At 48.2% G+C, this 21,504-nt stretch overlaps 1 protein-coding gene across 1 annotated transcript in view; it reads right to left on the bottom strand.

Moving 5' to 3' along the window:
* The window catches only part of Muc5b (mucin 5B, oligomeric mucus/gel-forming), a 33,201-nt gene extending 25,268 nt beyond the window's left edge, over window positions 1–7,933 (bottom strand). Inside the window, exons 1-14 of the mRNA XM_035441602.1 lie at window positions 7,880–7,933; window positions 7,493–7,563; window positions 7,258–7,328; window positions 5,241–5,312; window positions 4,854–4,922; window positions 4,215–4,476; window positions 3,962–4,073; window positions 3,421–3,511; window positions 3,086–3,192; window positions 1,817–2,018; window positions 1,222–1,347; window positions 725–842; window positions 500–638; window positions 161–271 (exon numbers count right to left, since the gene is read on the bottom strand). Coding sequence (XP_035297493.1) covers window positions 161–271; window positions 500–638; window positions 725–842; window positions 1,222–1,347; window positions 1,817–2,018; window positions 3,086–3,192; window positions 3,421–3,511; window positions 3,962–4,073; window positions 4,215–4,476; window positions 4,854–4,922; window positions 5,241–5,312; window positions 7,258–7,328; window positions 7,493–7,563; window positions 7,880–7,933 — 1,605 coding nt within the window. The remainder of the gene's footprint in view (window positions 1–160; window positions 272–499; window positions 639–724; window positions 843–1,221; window positions 1,348–1,816; window positions 2,019–3,085; window positions 3,193–3,420; window positions 3,512–3,961; window positions 4,074–4,214; window positions 4,477–4,853; window positions 4,923–5,240; window positions 5,313–7,257; window positions 7,329–7,492; window positions 7,564–7,879) is intronic.
* Between the last annotated feature and the right edge of the window lie 13,571 nt (window positions 7,934–21,504).

The raw sequence follows: 21,504 nt of genomic DNA on the forward strand, positions 1-21,504 counted from the left end.
CGGTGAGTTCTCACCAGCTGAGTAGTGGCTGCTCCTACCCGGGGGTTTAGAGAGGGAGTAGAGGCCTCTCTTTACTCTGACTTGTCATTATTCCATGTGCCTCCCTACCACTGTCACTTGCATCCCAGAATGAGATGGTAGTCAGAGCCCCAGTGCTCACCATGTCTCCGCTATTGAGGCTGAGTGTAACGGCTTTGAGGCAGTTCTCAGTATCTGTCACTCCACACTTCCGCAGATCCACCAGCACAGTGAAGCCGCTGTCTGCACATTTCTGTCAAGAAACCCAAGATGTGTTGGATGTGGAGTTCCCTTACGCACAACTTCTCAAGACCAGGAGGGGTTCTGGAGGGTGCCCTCAGGTACCCTGGTTTACCACAGGTAGCTTGTCCTGGGACCTGGGACTTCCCTGTCTGCATAGGGATTCACCATGACCTTCACCCCTGCTGTGAACCCTCACGGGACCCTAGCTGATATCTGTGAACCAGGATTGTGGCCGCACCTTGGAAAGGATGTAGCCGCAGTCCCCATGCACATTGTAGAGTTTCTCATCATAGGTGAAGATGTGAGACCCGCCTTGCACAGAGCATGTCCCGGGGCACGGCAGGTCCTGGCACTGCCACAGTCCCCCGAAGCAGGTGCTGTGGGGGAGTCCATGAGCAGAAGGGATACAGTGGGAAGAGGTAAGCCTCACCCCACATACCTCCACAAAGGCTGGTTAGCTTACCAGGAGCTGCAGCTGGTGTTGAAGGACTCTCCAGGGGCATAGGTGTGGCCTCCATGGGTACAGTGGCACTGCTCCAGGGGCAGGCAGCCCAAGTGTTTGATGTCATCCAGCACAGTGCCTGAAGGAAGGAACGGTGAATACAGATGCCCCCCCCCGCCCCCTGCACAGGCAGAATGGGGCAGCTTGCCTCCAAGACAACCCAGTCCTAGGCAAGAGGAAGGGGCCCCTAGTCTGGAATGCTGCCTCAGCCTGAACTGTTGGGATAAGCTCCTCTGGGCCTCAGTTTCCCCACCTGACCTCAGGGACTCAAGACACGTGTTCTCTGCACACAGATCATCAGATCTCTGCCCTGTTAATAATGTTTCCACCCTACCCTTAGCCATGGGATGCAAACCCTAGCCAGGTTCATTGCCCTTGGAAGTGGAGAGGGTCAGCTGAAGTAGAGACCATGACCCAAAGGAAGCCATGGAGGTAGGGGCGAAGGACACAGGTCCTGCCTGGGGGACAGAAGCAGCCATCCACGCAGTGGTCCTCGCAGAGCTGAGAGCGCTGGGGGTTGGAGCAGGTGTCCACACAGGGCGAGCTGCACTCGTGGTGCTCCATGTTGAAAGGGCATTCCCAGTCTGTAACAGAGATAGCACTTGACCTAGGAGAAGTGATTCCTGATCGCTTCAGTCGGTGGGAGCCATGCCTACTCCCTGCTCCCATGTCCACTGAGGTCCCAGAAAGCCATCTGCCAGGTAAAGCAGTAGGCTAGAAACCAGGGGCCCAGCACTTCTCACACATCCTTCTTTACCTATGGCCACCTGAGGCCACCGCTCTGCAGGAGTCCCTGCCTCAAGGTTCTGGAGCCATAGCTTCTTGCTGTGCCCAGGGACACAGTTGGGTCCCTACTCTGGGACCTACAGGTCCACCAGAACCCTCAGGCACAGCGTCTTCCCCTCAACTTTCCCGTTACCTCTTCTTACCCTGATATTCACCCTCTCTCCATGGCCTTTAAGTGGCTCCCTCTACCTTGACTTCCAGCCAGGCTCTAAGCTCAAGACTGGCCCTTAGAAAGACCCTGGACTGTATTGTAGTGAGGGTGCTCACTGCAGAGATCAGGAGTCCTCCAGTTCTGCGGATGGCCCCCTGCATGGGCACACTGGCGGGAATATTCAGCAAAAGTGGTGCATGGGCATGTGGGGCAGAGGCACAGGTCCTGGACACAGGCATCCAAGTACATGTTGACATCTACCAGGGCGGTGCACTCGGCAAAGGCAGGGCCAAGCAGGATGTGGCGGCAGATGTTCTCCTGGGGATCACAGAGAGCTAAGCACCTTCTGACCCTCAAGCAGGATTGCCATTACACTTGTAATGGGGACCCTGACCCTCCTAGGCCATGCAGGAAGCCCCTTCTTCCCCCGGAGGTTCCTTCCAGCCACACATCAATTCATCCATCTGTCCATCCATCATCTACCCATCATCCAACCACCTACCATCTGCCATCCATCATTCATTAATTCATCACTCTTCTACCCATCCATCCATCAGTCACCTACTCTATCCATCTATCCACTTATCCATCATTTATCTACCCATCTGCCAATCATCCATCCACCCATCTTCCTTATACATTATTCTACACAAGTGTTGTGCTATGTCTAGGTGGAGAGCTCTACTTGGCTCTGAGGGAGGCACCCAGGACTCTCTGTTTCTCCCACCTCCCACTTCAACGCTCCAAGGCATGCTGACTTGTGACTTGTGAACCCAGGAGAATGCAGAATGCACCCCTGTGTGGTGGCTCAGAAGAGAGGGACTAAAGATAACACCCACCTACTTAGTTGGTCCCCATGAACTCATTGCTGCTACTCAACATCTTCCTACCCCAGCACCCCCAGATAGGCCAGGATTTGACAACATTCTCATTCACTCCACAATTTAGGTAGTACTCAGACATTCTGCTAGCTTTAGGGATCATGGGGTCAGATCCAAAGGATGAGTCCTCCCTGCTTACAGAGTCCTCCTTGAGTGTCCACCTCAGCCCTCTGTGTGGTGGGCACACATTTCCTACACACATATAACCTACACACAGAGAACATTTGTGCCCTGGTGAATGGGTTGTGACTTCCATCAAAATATGATCCATTTGGTCCCACTGGGGAGAGTCAACCTGGCCTGCCTCCCCCAGGCCCAAGCAGCAGCTTCCTCAGGGCTCAGAGGCCACTCCCTGACTGTTTAGGAGCTGGAAAGCCCTTGCTGTCTGGTCACCCAAAGATGTTCCTCAGCCTTTGACCAGGCAGTTCTCTGGTCTTATATCAGTTGATGCAGGCCTCTCACTGTCCCCAGCCTTGGGAACTGTGGCATGATCAAGGTGCTCACCGTATCTGTGCAGTTGTTGACAGCTGAGGGCAGGGTGTCCTGGCATTGCTCTGTAGGGCCATCCAGCTTCTGCAGGTTTCCAAACTGCACAGGGGTCAGCCTGGTGTCTGCAGGAAAGACAGCTCACAGTCAAGAGATAGACTTCCTGAGGTGGCTATCAGGGGACTCTATCTGGAACGAACACACACACACACACACACACACACACACACACACACACACACACACACTTCCCTCCTCGGTGTCTCGGCAACACCCCCTCCCATGTCCTTTCTGGATGTCCTTGATTCTCTAGACTTTGGGACCACCTAGCCTGAAGACTCAGTGGCACTCACTGTGGGCGTAGAACTCGTTGACAGCTGGGAGCCCGTTGAAGTCGCCGCACAGCCCACACGTCTGGTTGGTATATTTGGAGTCCAGCTCCAGCTGAGGGTGACACAGAGCAACTCCAGCCTCAGGGCTTCTGCTTTGGCTCCAGGGCCTACCTGGCATCTTCCCACCCCACTTGCCCAGGGGGCCAGAGAAGATATTCCCCCAATAGTCTGTAGGGTCCCTATAATAGGGCCAGGGACTACGGGGCCTGTGAGAGAGCTGCAAGGGGCTGTGGTGAACTGTGAGGATATGGGGAAGGCTGTATGGGCTGTGTGAGACTGTGGGGAGCCATGAGTGACTCTCAGAGTTTAGGAAATCTGTGGGGAGCTTGTGGGGTCTATGGAAATTGTGGGGCCTATAGAGGGGGGTGGGGGACTGTGGGAGACTATGGGGGTGTCTGGGAACCTATGGACCTGAGAGGGATTATTTAAGGCTGCAAGGGCCTGTGTAAAGCCTTTGTAGGTTTATGGGAGGCTGTAGGGAACTGTGGGTGAATGTCCTCACCAGGGCACTGTCTTCATTCCACAGAAAGGTGAGGACCAGCCGAATGCCGACCTTCACATAACCACTGCTCTTCTCCATCAGAAGACCTGCACGGCTGTAGGGCAGCTCCACCCTGGACAGAAAGTTCAGCAGGGATGAGCAGAGGCTGTCCTCTCCACTTACTCTGCTTCTGACCCTCCCCAGAATACATGTGGGGACAGAGTATGGTCTAAAGGCCTGACCTGAATATACTTCCCCTCAAGGTCCAACTCACCGCTGTCCGTCGACCAGTACAGAGCCATTGGACAGCTCAATTACCAGCCCCTGGGCCCTGAGGACCACATGAGTGACCATGGGCCTGGAACCCTCAAGACCACGACGCAGTTGGATGTTGAAGTCCTCGTAGGTGGCCCCACAGTGTGAAGAGAAGACATAGTTACAGAGGCCAGGGAAACGGAACATGTAACCATCGAAGGTCTTATAGTGGAAGTCACCCCATGTGCTGCACACTCTTCCGTTGTGTGCCAGGTTTACGGCTACAGGGAAACCAGATGGAGTCACCAGATGCCAACACTCCATGCCCAGATACCCAAGGGACAACCTCCTGGGGCCAAGGCAATATCTTTGGAGCAGAGAAGCCAACTACCCATAGCTATGCAAGCCAGCTCTCTGCTGTCTCACTCCCTCAACTGCTTGAATAAAACCTAAACACCCAGACCCATCATCCCTCATCCCTTTCCTTTGCTGTAGTCTAGAAACCCCAAGGGGGTCCAGAAACCCCAAGGGCAAGTTCCAGATTCTGTTCAGAGATTTTCAGGGGCCCCACTCTATGCCAGCTTCAATCAGACTGGCATGTCCCACCCACCCCTCCTCCATTCCTTGGCCTGGCTGGCAGTAGATATGGTCCACTTACGGCTCACGCTAGGAAAGACAGTGATAGGTGGGATAAAGGTGACATGCTGGGTGGACGAGGATGTGGGAACTGCAGGAGAAAGGCCAGGTCACACTGGGGATAGCCTCCCTGACCACCCACCCTCTTCAATGCCCACCTCAAGGAAATCAGGAAGCCCATGACTGACAGGATGGTTCCAGGCTATCCAGTTTCTTCACAGTCACCCCTGAACTCACCCCTGGAAACCATCTCCTGTCTACCCAGGGATGCTCCTGTCTGTGTGTGCCCAGCACTGCCTTCAGGCAGAATGGACTAGACCATCTGCCTGTGCCACCTGAGCCCCATCCCACTCACTGCTACCTCTGCCACCAGAATATGACTCCCCAACCCAGAGCCTGTGCCACGTACCGCTATACACTTTCTGACCATCTGCAGTGAGTTCTGTGTGTTCCAAGCTCGGCTCTACCTGGCTCTGGCTCTCTGCAGTAAAGAGAAACATGAGTCAAGAAGAAACCATCAGGCCACGGCCACTGCCCTGGCTCTGGTCCCAGGTCAAGGCCTTCCTGTAATCTATAGAAACCTGAACAGACTTGGGGCTGGTGATGCCAACCCTATCAGCTGTAGTATATTTCAGTCACTAAACATCACCGAAGAGCCAGGTGTCCTCAGGAGTTCTGGCCATTCCAGACCAGTCCCTCCCCTGCAATGGCCCTTGCCACCTGCACCTATGGAGTGACACCTAGTCTTGCTGGTAGTAAGGCAGATGTTGCCAGTAGCTCAAGGAAGCAAATCAGGAAATGATAAGTATCAGAGCTGTGATCATCTGTTGAGAGGTGGCTGTCAGCCACATCACTTGAGTCCCTTGGAAGATAAAGGCTGGCTTTGTTAGGGAGAACACATTTAGAGGTTTCTAAGAGGGGCATAGGGAAAGAAACCTATGATCAGAGGCAGCCCCAGCCTGTCATCTGTAGCATGAGAGGTTCAGTTCTTGGTGTAGAATGTCCATTCTCAGTGTCCTGGATTGTCCACTGCCTCTGGGCAAGGCCACCTCCACAGCCTAACAGCTAGAGGCCCAGGAACCCGCTTCAGCCTCCACATCTCAAGCTTCCAGAGCCTGATGGCTCCTTAAGGCCAGCCTGTTGCAGAAGACCATGTCCCCCAGGCTTAGACCCAGATGGCTACTTGCTCCGGTGCCATGGGCAAAGCGGCTTCCTGTTTGATTTTCCCAGCGTGTCCAACTGACATTTGGAAACCGCAGAGACCGTCCTGTGCATTAATCCTTCCTCAAGGGCCCCGCTTGACTGCATTTCCCAGAGGGTACAACCTCTCCCTCTGTCCATCACTGATCCCAGATCCACAGCCTCTCCCAAGTATGCTTGGCCCAGCCTGTCCTGTGCCATCTGCTGGAGGGCCCCATGGGTGAAGATACCCCAACCCCAAGCACTTCTGCTCTATGCCAGTCCCCTTCAAGCTGAGATTTCTCAGTTTCCATTTATCCAGAGAGTTGTCAGCCCCACAACATAAAATCTTGGTCTGGGTTGCTGATTCCCATCCAGAAAAAAATCAAATCACTTTTATGTGAGAGCCCAGCCTTTCACCCTTATCCCAGGCACAGTTGTCACAAAAGCATGTTCCCTCAACACAGGGCTTAAATTTGCCCTTCCCAAGTAGCATGAGTGGGAAAGGAGAGCTGACTGTTCACCAGGTAGGCTCAACACTCTAACAGACAGGACTTGACACAGGGAGAGCCACATTATGGAGGGCTATGGCCCAGTAGAGCAGTTACCGGCAACAGATAACCTTGGAAGCAAGAGGGACAACCATGGCCTCTCTGGTTCTCAAAGAATGGGCTTTGGGGACACCACCCTCCCTCACTGTCTGTCTTCTTTCACAGATACAGAAGCCTGGAGCTGAGGTTCCTTCCTGCTCAGCCTCTTAGTCTAGGGAGCAGAGCTTGGGGAGGTCATGGTACTTGGGGGATTCAAGCTAGCTCTGCTTGCTTACTGCTGAGCCCTGTGGGAACCATCTTTCTGATACGGTTGACAGTATCAGTATTTCGACTTTCTCAAGAACAAACAGGCAAGGAAAACAGCTTAACTGACAAGGGTCACACAGCCCACCTGACTCAGCCCAGGGTTTAGACTACAGCTCTGGGTATCGTATCCATCTGATCTGGCTCCAGCCCTAATACCCGGAGGTAAAATTCACTTCATCAAGGAGGCCTCAGCCTCAGTGAAGATCAAATTGGTATTTGTGATCCCAGGAAAGGGGGGGGGGTGCTGTCCTAACTAGGTGTCTCTCTCCCTGATAATGCTGATATGGGCCTCTCTGACTCAGAAAGACCTCTCTGGTCCTCACATTCACCTCCCATTCCTGTTAATTTCCAAAGTCAAGGCTGTTGTGGGGTTTCCTCCACATTTCATACTTTGAGGTTTAGAGGACCTAATCTCTTCCAGACACCTCCATCGAAGCCAGGCCTGTAGGCTGTTGACATAACTAGAGTGTGGGACATAGGATCCAGAGACCAGAGAACTGCAAGACCTAGGGCCATGGTGTTGGGGACAGTGGGAGGTGCCTGTCATCTCAGGAGGGAAACTCCCCAAGTGGAAGTCATTTCTCTGGGAAGATGGTTTTTAGAGGGCAAGGGGCTTCAGCCTTACCTGCTGGCCACACCGTGAACAAGGCCACAGAGGCCCAGAGCAGAGCCCAGCTCCAGCTCCTGCTGCCCATCCTGGGGGCAGTACAGAGGGCAGACAGGAGGGAATGAGACAAGGCGCTTGCTCCCTGGGGGCCTGGACTTATATAGCAGAAGACCTTGGCCCAGTGCCCAGTTCCTAGGCTAGGTAAGGTGCTCTCTACTCCCTGAACAGCCACGTGTGTTTGCTCTTGGGGAGGGGCCATGGCAGGAAAAGGCCATGGAGGAGGAAGGATTTGTAGTGCTGTGCCACCAGACACAATGCCCCCACCCCCTGCAGCTTCTGAGAATTGAGAGGGAGTGGACAGGGCAAGGAAGGGCCAGCACTTGGCCAGGGGGTGGAGCTGGATACTCTGGAATCGAAGTCCTGGGCTTGTGGGGTGGGTATTTGGTCAGGCAGCCCCATGTCAGCTCCTCTGAGAGCCTGGACACTGCAAGGATCAGGGTCAAGGGGGCAGCAACCTTGGTTTGTATTTGCCTGGGTAGCTAACCCCAGGTGCTTAGCACTGATTTCCAAAAGAATGGACAAGGCTTGAGGGTAGGCCCACTCTTCAGGGGCCATCCCTCAGCCTGGAAAATGGGGGCCAGGGGACTCTGATTGTGCTCCATCCAGATGACCACGGATCTGGTAGGGTCCCTGTTTTGTGTAGTTTCTGGGGGTCCATGGAGGAGGGGGACCCTCACAGTCTCAGAGAAAGGATGCATCTCTGGGCTCCTGTCTGCTGCACAGCTCAAGCACATGGTGAAAGTGAGTCCCAGTATTGGTTTGGGCCAATGCAAGCCACCGACCTCCCCTGTTGGTCTCTACCCCTTCCCAGGGCCAGCTTATTAACCCTAGGCCTTGACAAAGGAGATGGCCAAGGGTCCAAAAGTCCTTGGACCTGCCTGGGGCTTCAGCTGATGGAACTGGTGAATCCCATACCAGGGGCACAGTGGGGTGAGGGAATAACTGGGAGTTTCCTGACCCTAGAGCCCATCCTGAATGGGGAGTTCCAGAGGCTCAGCTCTCTCAGTTGTATTGGTTGGGTTTCCACAGGAAATGTGGAGAGCCATTTCCTTGACAGTGAACAAAGCCACCAATGCCATTTCTAGGCTGCGCAAAGAGCAGGATGTCATGTCTTAGTACCACTTTCCTGTTAGATGTACACAGAATATGTTCACATCCCTTCTCTTACAGCTGTGCACACCAGATCATAGCAGTCTGAGAAAGTTCCTAGGGGTGGGCCAGGTTGGGGGAGTGGCAGTGTTTGAGTGACTTCAGTATCCTGGAAGTCCCTCACTGACTGCCCCTGCACTTATTTTTCTGAAGATAAATTCCTAGAGATGGAATGTTGGGAAAGGGGAAAGTCCATATGAAAAGTCTTTGAACTGTCTCACCACCAAGAGGGCAGCTACCATCAAACAGCAGAACACAGGTAGTTCTGGCGAGGATGTGGGGAGGTGGGAACGCCGCTCAGTCAGTGGGCAGCCAAGTGGAGCCAATTCAGGGACATCCTGGCACTTAAGTTAAAAATAGAACTGCTATATGGTTTAGCAGTTCTCCTCTTCGGTACGTTCCCCAGAAAAAGAGAAAACAATGACTAATACTGTCACCCCTGATCTAGTGACCTGTCCATGGATGCTAAAACAGGAGTACCCCAATGGCTTGGACAATGGCTGAGCAAGCAATGGCCCATCCCTACAGTGGAAAAGTATATAGAAATTTAAATAAAGAGGGCATTCTCATACCCACAGCAACTTGAGTGGACCTTGAGGATCCTGGTCTCCAAAGTGAGAGTCCTGTAGGATTCCACTATTGGAAGGACCCCAGGGTTGTCAGAGCCGCAGAGACAGAAAGTGAGATGGGATGCCAGAGGTTGAAGAGTGTGTGTGCAATGCGAATAGGGTGTCACCTGGGAAGATGCAAAGTTCTAGAGGTGGATGTGGGCAGCTGTGCATGCTGCTGAGCTTTGGCCTTGGATGTAGTTGGGGTGGATAAAATATAACATGTGGACTTTATCTTGATAATGATTTCAAGAGTCTGCTCACATTTACTCCTGGCATGGCAGATGTCCCCAGGTACCTGGGTGTGCTAAGGCTGGCTGGCAAGCTGACCCTGTTTTCTACCTTTGTCTGTAGTTTCTTTAATGCCAGAAACATTAATGTGTATGGCACATGGGCCTATGGATCCTGCTTAGAGACCTGGTGCTGGGTCTGGGATGGCACATCAGACCTTAGTTCTGTCTGCTGCCCACCCACGTCTTCAGATCGGTAATGTCATCTTTCATGTCCCACTGCTAACTGGTGTTGCTGAAGGACACCCAGAGATGGTCTGGAGAGTGGAATGTCCCCTTCCTAGATGCTCTGTGTCACCAGCAGTGGCTTGCCTAGACCTCTACTGCAACTTGCTCTCCTTGGCCTTCCTACCTGCGCACAGGCTGGACAACAACTGGTGTTCAATAGCACTTAATTCACTGATAAGCTGCCCGCCGCAGGAGAATCCCAAGCACTCCCACCTCTGGAGTGCCCACTGCCTGGAAAGCTGGATACATTACCATTCCTCTCTCCTGCCCAGGACCTGGCACCCTGTGTTCACTGAGTCGGACCCAGTGAGCCTCATCCACCCCCAGATCAGCTGACATTGCCAACTCCTGTCCATCCTCACTCAGAAAAAACAAAACAAAACACTGTAGCCTTTGCACCCACAGACAGCACAGAGTAGGCACCCAATAGATGCACACACTGAACTGGGGGAGCTGCAGCTCCCACCCAAGTCCTTCCCTTTTTCTGGCACTGAGCACATCTCTTGGGATGGAAGGGTGACAGCTGGTTGGGGTCGCGGCTGTTGAGACATCCCGGATGCGGTGGCCACCCAGCCTGTTTGCACAGCCTTCAGAGTTTACCTCTTCACAGTTGAGGGAGTTGGAAGCTGTGGACAGGGAGGAGAGGGACAGGAGGAATATGGTTGTTCCTGCTTGGCAGGGGTGGGGGGAGCAAGTGGTTGGCCAGCCGCCTCCTGGAGTGCAGAGTGTGTGTGTGGGTGCCTCAGCTATGCCAGGAACCAGCCCTGTGGTTTTGACCACAGAGCCTGGGGCGGGACCCTGTCCTTCATCCTGGCCTCTGAGTCCAGGGCCAGCCAGGACAAAGGGAACGGCACTGGGCCACACAGAGCTCAGGGGTGAACATGGTCCCTATGGACAAAGGTTCTCCAGGACCACAGAGAGCCCATGTTGACTCAGCATGGTCAGGCCCATGTCCCCAATACATTCAGAAGCTTCTAGTAAAACTGGTCTCCAAGAGGAAAAAGAGAATGCATGGCTTTCATGGTTTCCAAATTCCAACCTGTTACCAAAGATGCTGTATGGTGACACTGGAGAAGTTATTGGGGTTGGACAGGTCACACTGACTCTAGCATCCTGGTCCTCTGAGCTGTTGCCACATGAGAAATACTCAGTATGCACCCCCAACCCTGTACCAGGCTTCAAGGGTGTGCCTGGCTACCCCTGCCTCCTCCGAAGACCTTGATTCCCCTGGTCTCGACCATGAACCCCACACAGATGCTTCCTGGTTCTGTTTATCTTTCCCTCTGTAACTGATGAACCTAGCTGTGAGTTGGTGCTGACCCAGGCAGGGGTATGACAAGATCCATGGTGTCACTTAATATCGTACAACAAATTGGGACCTTTGAGATAGCAGCACAGTTATCCAGGAGTCAAGAGAAAGTCACCTGTTGTATTGAGAACACATATGTGATGGGCAGCCTCCTGAAAATTAGGGAATGGTGATACCAGAGATTAAACATCAGGGCAAAGACTCTAGGGCAGGGATTAGCTGCTTCAGGGAGCCTTTAAGGCACAGACTAAGGGAGCAAGATAAATGGGCAGGGCAGGTAAGGGGGGATTTCAGAGTTCTTCTCTAGTTAGTGGAGTTGAGATTAACAGGAATATTTAAGCAGAACTACATGACATTTGAGTGTGATAAAACGGATCTAACATAAAATTCCCCATGTTCTCCACACCTAAACATACAGCTCAGGAGCATAAAGCATGTTTATAGTGCTATGGAGGGATTTCTACCATCTCCCTCCAGAACTTCCAGTCTTCCCAAACTAAATACTGTCCAGTTGAACATGGACTCTCCATCTCACTTCCTCCAGCTCTGACAACCCATCTGTGGTAGCTTGAATGTCCATTGGCCCCCATAATTTCATAGGGAGTGGAACTACTAGGAGGTATGGCTTCGTTGGAGGAATTGTGCCACTATGGGGATGGGCTTTGAGGGTACCACCTATGCTCAGGATTCCACCAAGCATGTTAGTTGACTTCCTATTACCTGAAAGATGTAGCACTCTCAGTCCCAGCACCATGGCTGCCTGAATGCCGCTATGTTCCCCAACATGACGGGAATAGACTGAACCTCCGAAACTGTAAGCTGACACCCCAATTAAATGTTTTCTTTATAAGAGTAGCCATGATCATGCTGTCTCTTCACAGCAATAGAAAACCCTAACTGAGACAGAAATTGGTACCAGAAGTAGGGTATTGCTGTGATAGGCTTTCGTATGCTTTTGTTTGGAGTAATATGACTTTGAGCCTGTGGATTAGAAAAGCAGTTGAATGTTTTAAGTGCTGCTTCATGGGCCATGCTAGTAGGAGCATGGAAGACAGTGGTACTGAGTGTGATTTGATGCACTGTGGGGGCTCACTTAAGAGGTTTCCTAGGAGAAGAATTTGAGGATGGTGCCTAGAGATTGTTCTTGTGATATTTTGGTGAAGAAAGTGGCTGCCTTTTTCCTTTGTCTAATGAGTCTGCCCGAGGTTAAAGTGGAAAAATTTTGGATGAATTCTGTTGACAGAGAAAATCTCAAAACAGCCTACTACAGACACTGTTGTGTGGTTACTAGCGATAACTTTCATGAAGATTATAATGAAAAGAAGCAAGCTGAGCAGGGTGAATTGCAAAATGAAAATTTTGAGGAAAAAAGGAGCACCAGGAAGTGGAATGCAGCTAAATTCTCTGTTCAAGGAAATAAATGGATTAAGAAATGGAATAAGGGAGTGGTGACCTCAGGGCAAGATCCCACCCAGCTAAATTTCCAACTTGTGAAAAGGAACTAAAGAAATGCTTCAATTGGTGTGATGGAGCACAATTTAAATCCCAGCACTCGGAAGGCAGAGGCTGGTGGATGTCTGTGTTTGAGGCCAGCCTGGTCTACAGAGCAAGTTTCAGGACAGCCAATCTTAGGCAGTGAAGGACAGAAACATGGTGAAGATGTAATTGAACTAGGGGTCATCTTCCAGCCCCAGTAAGCAGCAAAACTTGGCAGCTTTAGCCTTGTAGTTCTGGCTTTAGAGTTAAAGATAGAAGAAATTGGTTATGGAATTTGTCTCTGTGACTAAAGAAAGCCACTGAGGCCAGGCCTGTGTCAGGGGTGTCCCTGAATGGAGAGGCCATTGTGTGAAGCTGTGAAGTTGAAGCTTAGATTGCCTTGGAGACCCCAAGATGTTAGAGATGCCAGAGTCAAAGGATACCTATCAGTAAGAGCTGCTAACAGGGAATAGAAGCAAGCCCAATTAAATGTATTCCTTTATAATACCATTAATTATTAATTATTAATTATTATTAATAATAATAATGTGGTCATGGTGCTTTTTCACAGCAATAGAAAACCTAACTAAGACGCCATCCTTCACCTCCTGATGCTCTGGAAGCCTCAGAAGAAGATATGGCAGCATGAGTCCTCTTGTGACTGGTTCGATTAGCTGAGTATATTGTCCTCCAAGTTCATCCATACAATGGCATGCACTGGAATTTATTCCCTCTTTAAGGCTGAGTAAGTCCATTGTGTGGTTGGTCCACACCTGCCTGTCCATTCATCTGTGATGGACATGCTTGGCTGGCTCTAGACTTTGGTTGTTGTGAGTAACAACACTGCCATGGATGCTGATGCCCAAGTATCTGAATCAGTACTTTCTAGTCCTTTGGATAAAGACTAAGAGAGGAAGTTGCTGGGCTTAGGATGATTTTGCATAGTCTCTCTGTTGAACTTTTTGAGGAACCCCCCTGACTGTTTTTCTCTGCATTTGTGCCATCTTAGGTTCCCACCAGGCATGTGTTAGGCTGCAGCTTATCTGTAACTTTTCCAACCCTGTACTCCTAATATTTCCCCCTGGTAACAGCCAACTTGTTGGTGTGAGGTAGTGTCTCACTGTGGCTCAGTTTGCATTTCCCTGTCTGTGGGTGACAGTGAGAACTCTTCTTGTCCTCATTGGACCATCATACACCTTCTTTGAAAACGTCTATTGGTATCCTTTGTCTATTGCTAACTTGGGTTTCTTGGCTTTGTTTCTCCCAACTGTCTATTGTTTTTGTTACTCGATATTTTACATATTCTAGACATTAATCTTTTAACATGTGATTGACCCTTTTCCTATCCTGTGCTTATATTTTCACACTTGAAGAAAGTGGATTTATTTTTATTTTATATGTATAAATGTTTTTATATGTTTATTTTATATGTATGTATGTATGTCTGTGCATCATAAGCATACAGTACCCTTGTAAGTCAGAAAAGGGCACCAGGTTCCCTGGATCTGGAGGTACATATGGTTTTGAGCTACTGTGTGTGTGCTGGGAACCAAACCTGGGTCCTCTGCAAGAGCAGGTAGTGCTCTTAACCACTGACTTTGGACTGAGGCTCTGCTTCAGTTGTTAGAATGCTTGCCCAGCATGCAGAAGGCCCTGGGTTCCATCCCCAGCACTGCATAAAGTAGACATGATGGTGCAGGCCTATAATCCCAGCACTTGGGAATTGGAGACAGGAGGATCAACAGTTCAAGGCCAGCCTTAGTGACATAGAGAGTTTGAGGCCAGCTTGGCTACATGAGACAGCATCTCTGAAAAAAGCAACAGGTTTCAATTTTGATGACATTTGACTTCTCTCCTTTCTTTCATTCCCTGAGCTTTGGTTCCTACAATCTTTGTGCCTGTGTAACATGAGACATTGGCTATATTAAATTGGTACAAATCAAATAATTGCTGATGATAAATCATAAGAAAACTTATTGAAAAACAATTCCTGACCTGATGGTGGTGCATGCCTTTAATCCCAGCTCTCCGGAGGAAGAGGCAGGCAGATCTTCATGAGTTCAAGGCCAGCCTAGTCTACAAAGTGAGTTCCAAGGCAGACACAGAGGTTACACAGAGAGACCCTTTCTCGAGGAAATATATATATATATATATATATATATATATATATATATATAATAGTATCTTTATTTTAAAAAAAAGTCCTGGGTGTAAATGAAATTTTACCATGTGTTAAAGATAAAAGCAAATTTGCATGCTAATGAGATGGGCTGTTTGGGTTTTTACTAAGTATTTAATTTTACTTTAATTGTGTATGTGTGCACACATACATGTGTGTTATGTGTGTATGTATGTATGTATGTATGTGTCTGTGTGTGTGTGAACATGTGTGTATGTGTTGTGTTCAGAAGCCAGAATAGAGTGTCCAGGCTTTTAAATCTGGAGTTACAAGGTGGTTATGAGCCTCCTGGTGTAGGTGGTAGGAAATGAACTCTGATCCTCTAGAAGAGCAGTGAATGTTCCCAATTACTGGGCTGTCCCTCTAGCCCCAGGTATGCCTGTTTATTTTTGCATGAAGAATTGCATCTTGGCTGAATATTTGATACTGCAAGACATAGAACATCTTTGATGTTTTTAGAGCTAGTTGATAGCTTTGATTTTAAAATAGTCAAAGCTTAGAACATTGCTTTACATAAATATGTTGTACAAGCTGGGTATGGTGGAACATTTTTTAAATGGCAGAGATAAGTGGAACTCTGTGACTTCAAGGCCAGTCTGGTCTATATAAAGAGTCAGCCAGCGCTACATAGAGAGATTCTGTCTCAACAAAAGAGCTATGGAGGTAAATCATTGCCAAACTCAATGGTTTAAGGGTTTTTCTGTTTTCTCCTAAGCACTTTGTAATATTGGTTAATTGTCTCTGATGTTTATGCCCTTGATCTACTTGGAGGCCATTGTGCGACTAATAAGAGGTAAGGATCCATCTTCACTCTTGGGCTTCTGTCAATTTCTATCTATTCAGTTTTTCCAGCACCATCTTTCAAAAAGATCCAGTGTTCTTGACACACATGTCAACCATCAGTAGGCAAAGAGACCCTGCCTCTGGGTGCTCAGTTCCAGCCCCTAGCTATGTGTCTGTCCCTATGATGGCATGACGCTGTTTTGGTTGTGGATATTTCTCATTTTGTATTACATGTGTATACATTGTTCATACTGTTTCCACATATCTAGAACCATCTTGGAGTTTCCTGACATTCAATATGAATTTAGGGTGGCTTTTCAGCTTGTCAAAAAAGATAGTATTGTGTGGTGTGCACGTATGTGTGTGTTTGCAAGTGTATGTGTGCACATGCATGAAAGTGTGTGCACACACACATGGAAGCCAGAGGTTGGTGCCAAGCAACTACCTGACAACTCTCCACTTGTATCTTGAGCCATGGTCTCTCAGTGAACTCAGCATTTCCCACAGCTAGTCTAGCTGGCCAGCTTACTCCAGAGATCAGTCCTGCACAACACTTAAGTGGGTACTGGGGATTCAAATGAGGTCCTTGCTCTTGCAGAAAACAAGTTTTTAACCCTTGGACCATTTCTCCAGTCCCCACCATTGGAAAATTGATATGGATCATATGGAATTACAAGTTTTTCTGAGTAGTGTTACATCAATATAGTCTTGAAATCCACAACTGTGAATGTTTTCCACTTTGGGTCTTTCAATTCTCAGTATAGCCTCCTTGATTAAACTTATTCCTAAACATTTTATTCTTCTTGATGCTGTGCAAATGAAGTTGATTTCTCTTTAAACTTTCTTAAAATTTTTATTTTATGTGTGTGGGTGTTTGCATGGATGCAATGCCATGAAGGCGAGAGTGGGTATGCTATTCCCTGGATCTGGAGTTACAGACAATTGTGAGTCATCATGACTGCTGGAAACTGAAGCTGGGTCCTTTGCAAGAACAACCTGTGTTCTTAACCACAAGCAATCTCTCCAACCTCAAAATCACTTTCTCAATTTCCTTCTCTACCTCTTTTTTTGGTAGCATTCAACTTCTGCTTTTGTCAGCTTGAATAGTTCTGTGATGGGATTTCAAGGGTTTTGTCTGTAAATTGATGTTTCTATCAACCAAGTAATTTCACTTCTTCTTTTCCAGTTTGGTGACTTTTAATTCTTTTTTCTTGCCTTTCTCTGTCCAGAAATTCAAACACAACAGTAAACAAAAAATGAATGTGGGGAGGGGTTTCATTGCCCTGAGTTAACTGAGGGGATTTCACACATGATCTCCATTATGTCTGAGCTGTACCCTCCAGTTCCTACCCTGTTGAGTATGTGATTAAAATCAGAAAGTAGTTTTGAAATGTTGCGAATGTTTTTTCTGTCTCAATCAAGGCGACCACAGTTACTGTTCTTCATCCTATGAATGTGACATATCTCTCTGATAGATTTTTCACTTCCAGAGCCATCTTTGCATCCCATGAATGAATGAAGCTCTTGGTCACGATGTATAATCCTTCTCTTTTAAATTTTGTAATTTATTCTTTGAGAATATCATACATGTCTACAGTGTAATTTGATCATACACCTCATCTCTCCCTCCAACTCCTCATGGGGATCCCCCACCTCCACCCCCCAACTTTATCATGTCTCCATCGTGATGGAGTGCATCTTCAAGCCATGGGACAAAACAAACCCTTTGTTTCTTAGTGGATTCTTGTCAGGTATTTGACCTCAGCAATTACGACCCAAATGTCCATTGGTGTGAAGCCATTACTGTGTAGTTGTTTTCAGGACTGCCTGATTCACTTGGCTAGTGTTTTGTCAGGAAAACTTTTTACACCAAAATTCATAATGGGATACTTGGGGGACTCAGTAGTTAAGAGTGGGTACTACTCTTGCAGAGGACTGTAATTCAGTTTCCAGTAACCACATAAGTTGGCTCACAACTACCTATAACTCCTGGTTCAGGGGATTTAACACCTGGCCTCTGGGAAGAACTGCACACACAGCCCCTCTCTTTCTGTCTCTGCCCCCCCCCCGCGCTTTCTCCGAAGTACTTGCCAGAAAAGAACCTGGGAGCGCATGAGTGTATGCATACTGAGGTATGCGTGCCACAGCACCTGCTCTGTCTATGGGAGTGGCCACTACATCACCTTAGATGAAAAACACTATGACTTTGATGGACACTGCTCCTATGTGGCTGTCCAGGTGCGATTGTGAACCTCTCCAAGAAGGGGACTGCCCTGAGATATGGAGGAGGGCCCTTGGGGTGGGAAGAGCTAGCCCTTCTTCACCCTGGAACCCATACTGACAGGATTTGGGCTCCCAGAGAGTAGAGAGGGTGTGATAAACCCCTCTCCTCCCTCCAGTACTCTACCCATGCACGGGGATGGAGGTACTGAGAAAGCCTCTATCTATCTATCTATCTATCTATCTATCTATCTATCTATCTATCTATCTACCTATCTATCTATCCATCCATCCATCCATCTCTATCTATCTCTCTTCTCTCATACACACACAAAGTAAATAAATAAACAAATAACTTTTTAAACAGATTCATCAGTAGGGTGGGCTGGAGAGATGGTTCAGGAGCTAAGAGTATTGGTACTCTTGCAGAGGACCCGGATTCTGTTCTCAGCACTCACATGACAGCTCTCAACTGTCTGTAACTTCAGTTCCAAAGGATCCGATGTCTCCTCTGGCCTCTGCAGGCACTTCAAGCATATGGTGTACAGATATACATGCAGGCATACACTCATAGACATAGAAACATTTTGAAATCTTTTTTACAATTCATAATTAGATTCCCTGTACTGTGGTACCCTTTCCAGCTTAGATGTTGAGCTTCATGGGGTGATCCAAGATGTCCCTTCCTCTTCAGTATCTTAGAAGAGTTTGAGGAGGATTGCTATTAATTCTTCCTTAGACGTTTGGTAGACGTGCTGCCCAGGCATATGCCATTTGACACACACTAGAGTCATTTGAGAGAAGGGAACCACGACTGAGAAAATAACTCCACCAGATAGATTGGCCTGCGGCAAAAGTCTGGGGTGCAGTTTCTTAACCAATGACTGATATGAAAAGGCCCAGCCCACTGTGGACACTGTCACCCCTAGACAAGTGGTCCTGAATGATACACGAAAGAAGTCTGAGCAAGCCAGTAAGCAGCACTCTGCCATGGTCTCTGCTTCAGTTTCCACCTCCAGGTTCCCGCCTAGAGCTCCTGCCCTGACTGCCTTCAATGATAGACTGTGATGTGGAAGTGTAAGTAAAATAAGCCCTTCCTCCCCCAGGTTGCTTTCGGCCGTTGTGTTTTATCACAGTAAGAGAAAGCAAATGAAGACTGTCGAATTCAACCAGTAAAGCCATCAGGTCCCAGGGAGCTTTGCTTTCTTCAGAAGGTTTGGTTTCCTCACAAGATCTGAAGCAGGTATGTCTATTCACCTACCAGCTCCTTCACAGGCCAGTTGTGTATTTCTAGGAATTTGCCCGTTTATTCTAGATTATCAGATGTTGGCATACATTGTTCATAGTGTTTGCCTTACCACTTTCATTTCTGTAAAGTCTGTAGCAAAACCTTTTTTTCCCCTCTAATTTTGAGAGCTCTTCTACTCTCCCATCTCTGTAGCTAAATCTAACCCAAGATTTGCTGTTCTTCTCCAAGAGCCCCTTTCACAGTGGACTGAGGGTTTTCACAGTGGGTGCCAGCGCTCTGCTTGCCAGTGCTCTGCTCTGTTGGTCACTGCTCTAGCTCCCATGCACCTCCCTTTTGAGTTTTCCACTGCATTCCCTCTTCTTCCCTTGTGTGCTGTCTTCTGGCCTCGCTGTTCCTCACTCTGTCAGTCTTTTGTGTTTAGTCGGACTTTTGAGGTGGCACTTGCTGACGCCCTTCTCATCTCCTTTTCTGTAGATGTATGCTTCCTTACTTAGTCATGTGCTTGCTTCCTTTAGCACCTAAAGTTGTAATCCTCTCAAATCAGCGCCAAATTAACTTGAATCCCATGAAACTCTATCCATTGTCTTCTGTTACTGATTTCATAATTTTATCTTCATAACCTTATGTACTCAATAATTTATAACTATTTTATGCATTTGTCTTCCAGAGCCTGCTGAAGATACACGTGGAGTGATGGAGTTACAAACTAAAATTATAACAATACTGACCTTTGCATTTGTCCACATGTTTAGTTCCACAGGAGTTACTCATTTCTTGGTCCAGCTTTGAGCTGGTGTCTAATGGCCTTTTATTTCAACCTGGGGACCTCTGCAGCATTTCTTGCAGGGTGGGTCTGGTGGCAGTAGATTCTTCAATGTTTGTCAATCTGACTTCTCCCTATTTTCTGAAGGGTAGTTTTTCTAGAGTCTTGTCTACTAGCCCAGCGTCTGAACGTTACCAAGGTTTCTGACAACTTACATTGTTCCTTTGAACAGCCTATATTTCCTTGTTTCTTTATCAGCCTTATTAGTCTTATGTAATATTGTTGCTAATTTTTGAGAATGTCACACATGTATACAATATATTTTGATAATATTCAATCCCCACCTTGCCACCAAACTCCTTTCAAATCCATGCATCATTACCCCCACTCCCAATTTCATGATCACTTTTTTTTTCTTAACTGGCTTGTACTTCCCATATACTCTTGGATATGAGGCCATCACTGGAGCATTTTTTTTTTTTTGGCCTACCAGGAGCCACATCTTCAAATCAGTTTTCATTAAGTCTTGTGAATGTTTTTGTTGAAAGCCAGGATTTCACTATAAGAATATGGTGACTCTAGAAATCCAAAATCTGATTCTGCCTTCCAGTGTTTGCTGTTCCTTTTCTTCTCTTTCTTTTTTTGAAGTATTTATTTATTGTTTTGTTTTTTGAGACAGGGTTTCTCTATGTAGTTTTGGAGCCTATCCTGGCACTGACTCTGTAGACCAGGCTGGCCTTAAACTCACAGAGATCTGTCTGCCTCTGCCTCCTGAATGCTGGGAATAAAGGTTTGCACCACCACCACCCAGCCTTTCTTTTCTTTCTTTAACATTGTTGGAGGTTATAGTGGTTCATAGTTTTTTTAATTAATTTTTTCTCAGGCCAATCACAGTTATTCCTCTCTCCCTCCATCCGCTCGTCCTGGTCCCTCACCTCCTCCATCTACCTCCCATCTACTCCCTCTCCCTTCCCTTCAGGAAAGTGTGGGCCTCCTGTGTACATCAGCCAGATGTGGGATATCAAGTTGCAGCAAGACTAGGTATCTCCTCTCCTATTAAGGCTGGACAAGGCAACCCAGCAGAAGAAAAGGGTCCCAATAGCAGGCAACAGAGTCAGAAACAGCCCCTGCTCCCTCTGCCAGGAGTCCCACAAGAAAACCAAGCCACACAACTGCTGCACATATGCAGAGAGAACCCAGGTTAGTCCCGTGCAAGTTCTCTAGTTGGCGGGTCATTCTCCATGAGCCCAGGTCAGTTGACTATGTGTTTTCCTGTGGTGTCCTTGGCCCCTCTGACTCCCATAATCCTTCCTTTCCCTCTTCCATAGGATTCCCTGAGGCTGTGGGTCTCTGGATCTGTTTCCGTCACTTTCTGAGTGAAGCCTCTCTGATGACAATTGGGCTAGGCAATGATTTATGGGTATAACAGATATCATTAGAGATCATTTCATTGACTTTTTTTTCCCTTTTGTTTTTGCCAGACATGTTTGCTTCTGTCCTAGGCCTCTGCACTGCCCAGACTATGGGTCCTGACCCTCCAGGCATTGTCATAGGTGGCGTCTCTTTCATGGTATGGATTTCAACTGAAGCAGTCATTGGTTGGCCACTCCCATAATTTCTGCTCCACCTTTGTCCCGGCATATCTTATAGGTCAGAGATTATGTGCCTGGGTTGGAATCCCTCTACTGGAAGTCTTACCTGGGGTCACCCTCATAG

The sequence above is a fragment of the Cricetulus griseus genome, chromosome 3, assembly GCF_003668045.3.
Source record: "Cricetulus griseus strain 17A/GY chromosome 3, alternate assembly CriGri-PICRH-1.0, whole genome shotgun sequence".
NCBI classification, from domain to species: domain Eukaryota; kingdom Metazoa; phylum Chordata; class Mammalia; order Rodentia; family Cricetidae; genus Cricetulus; species Cricetulus griseus.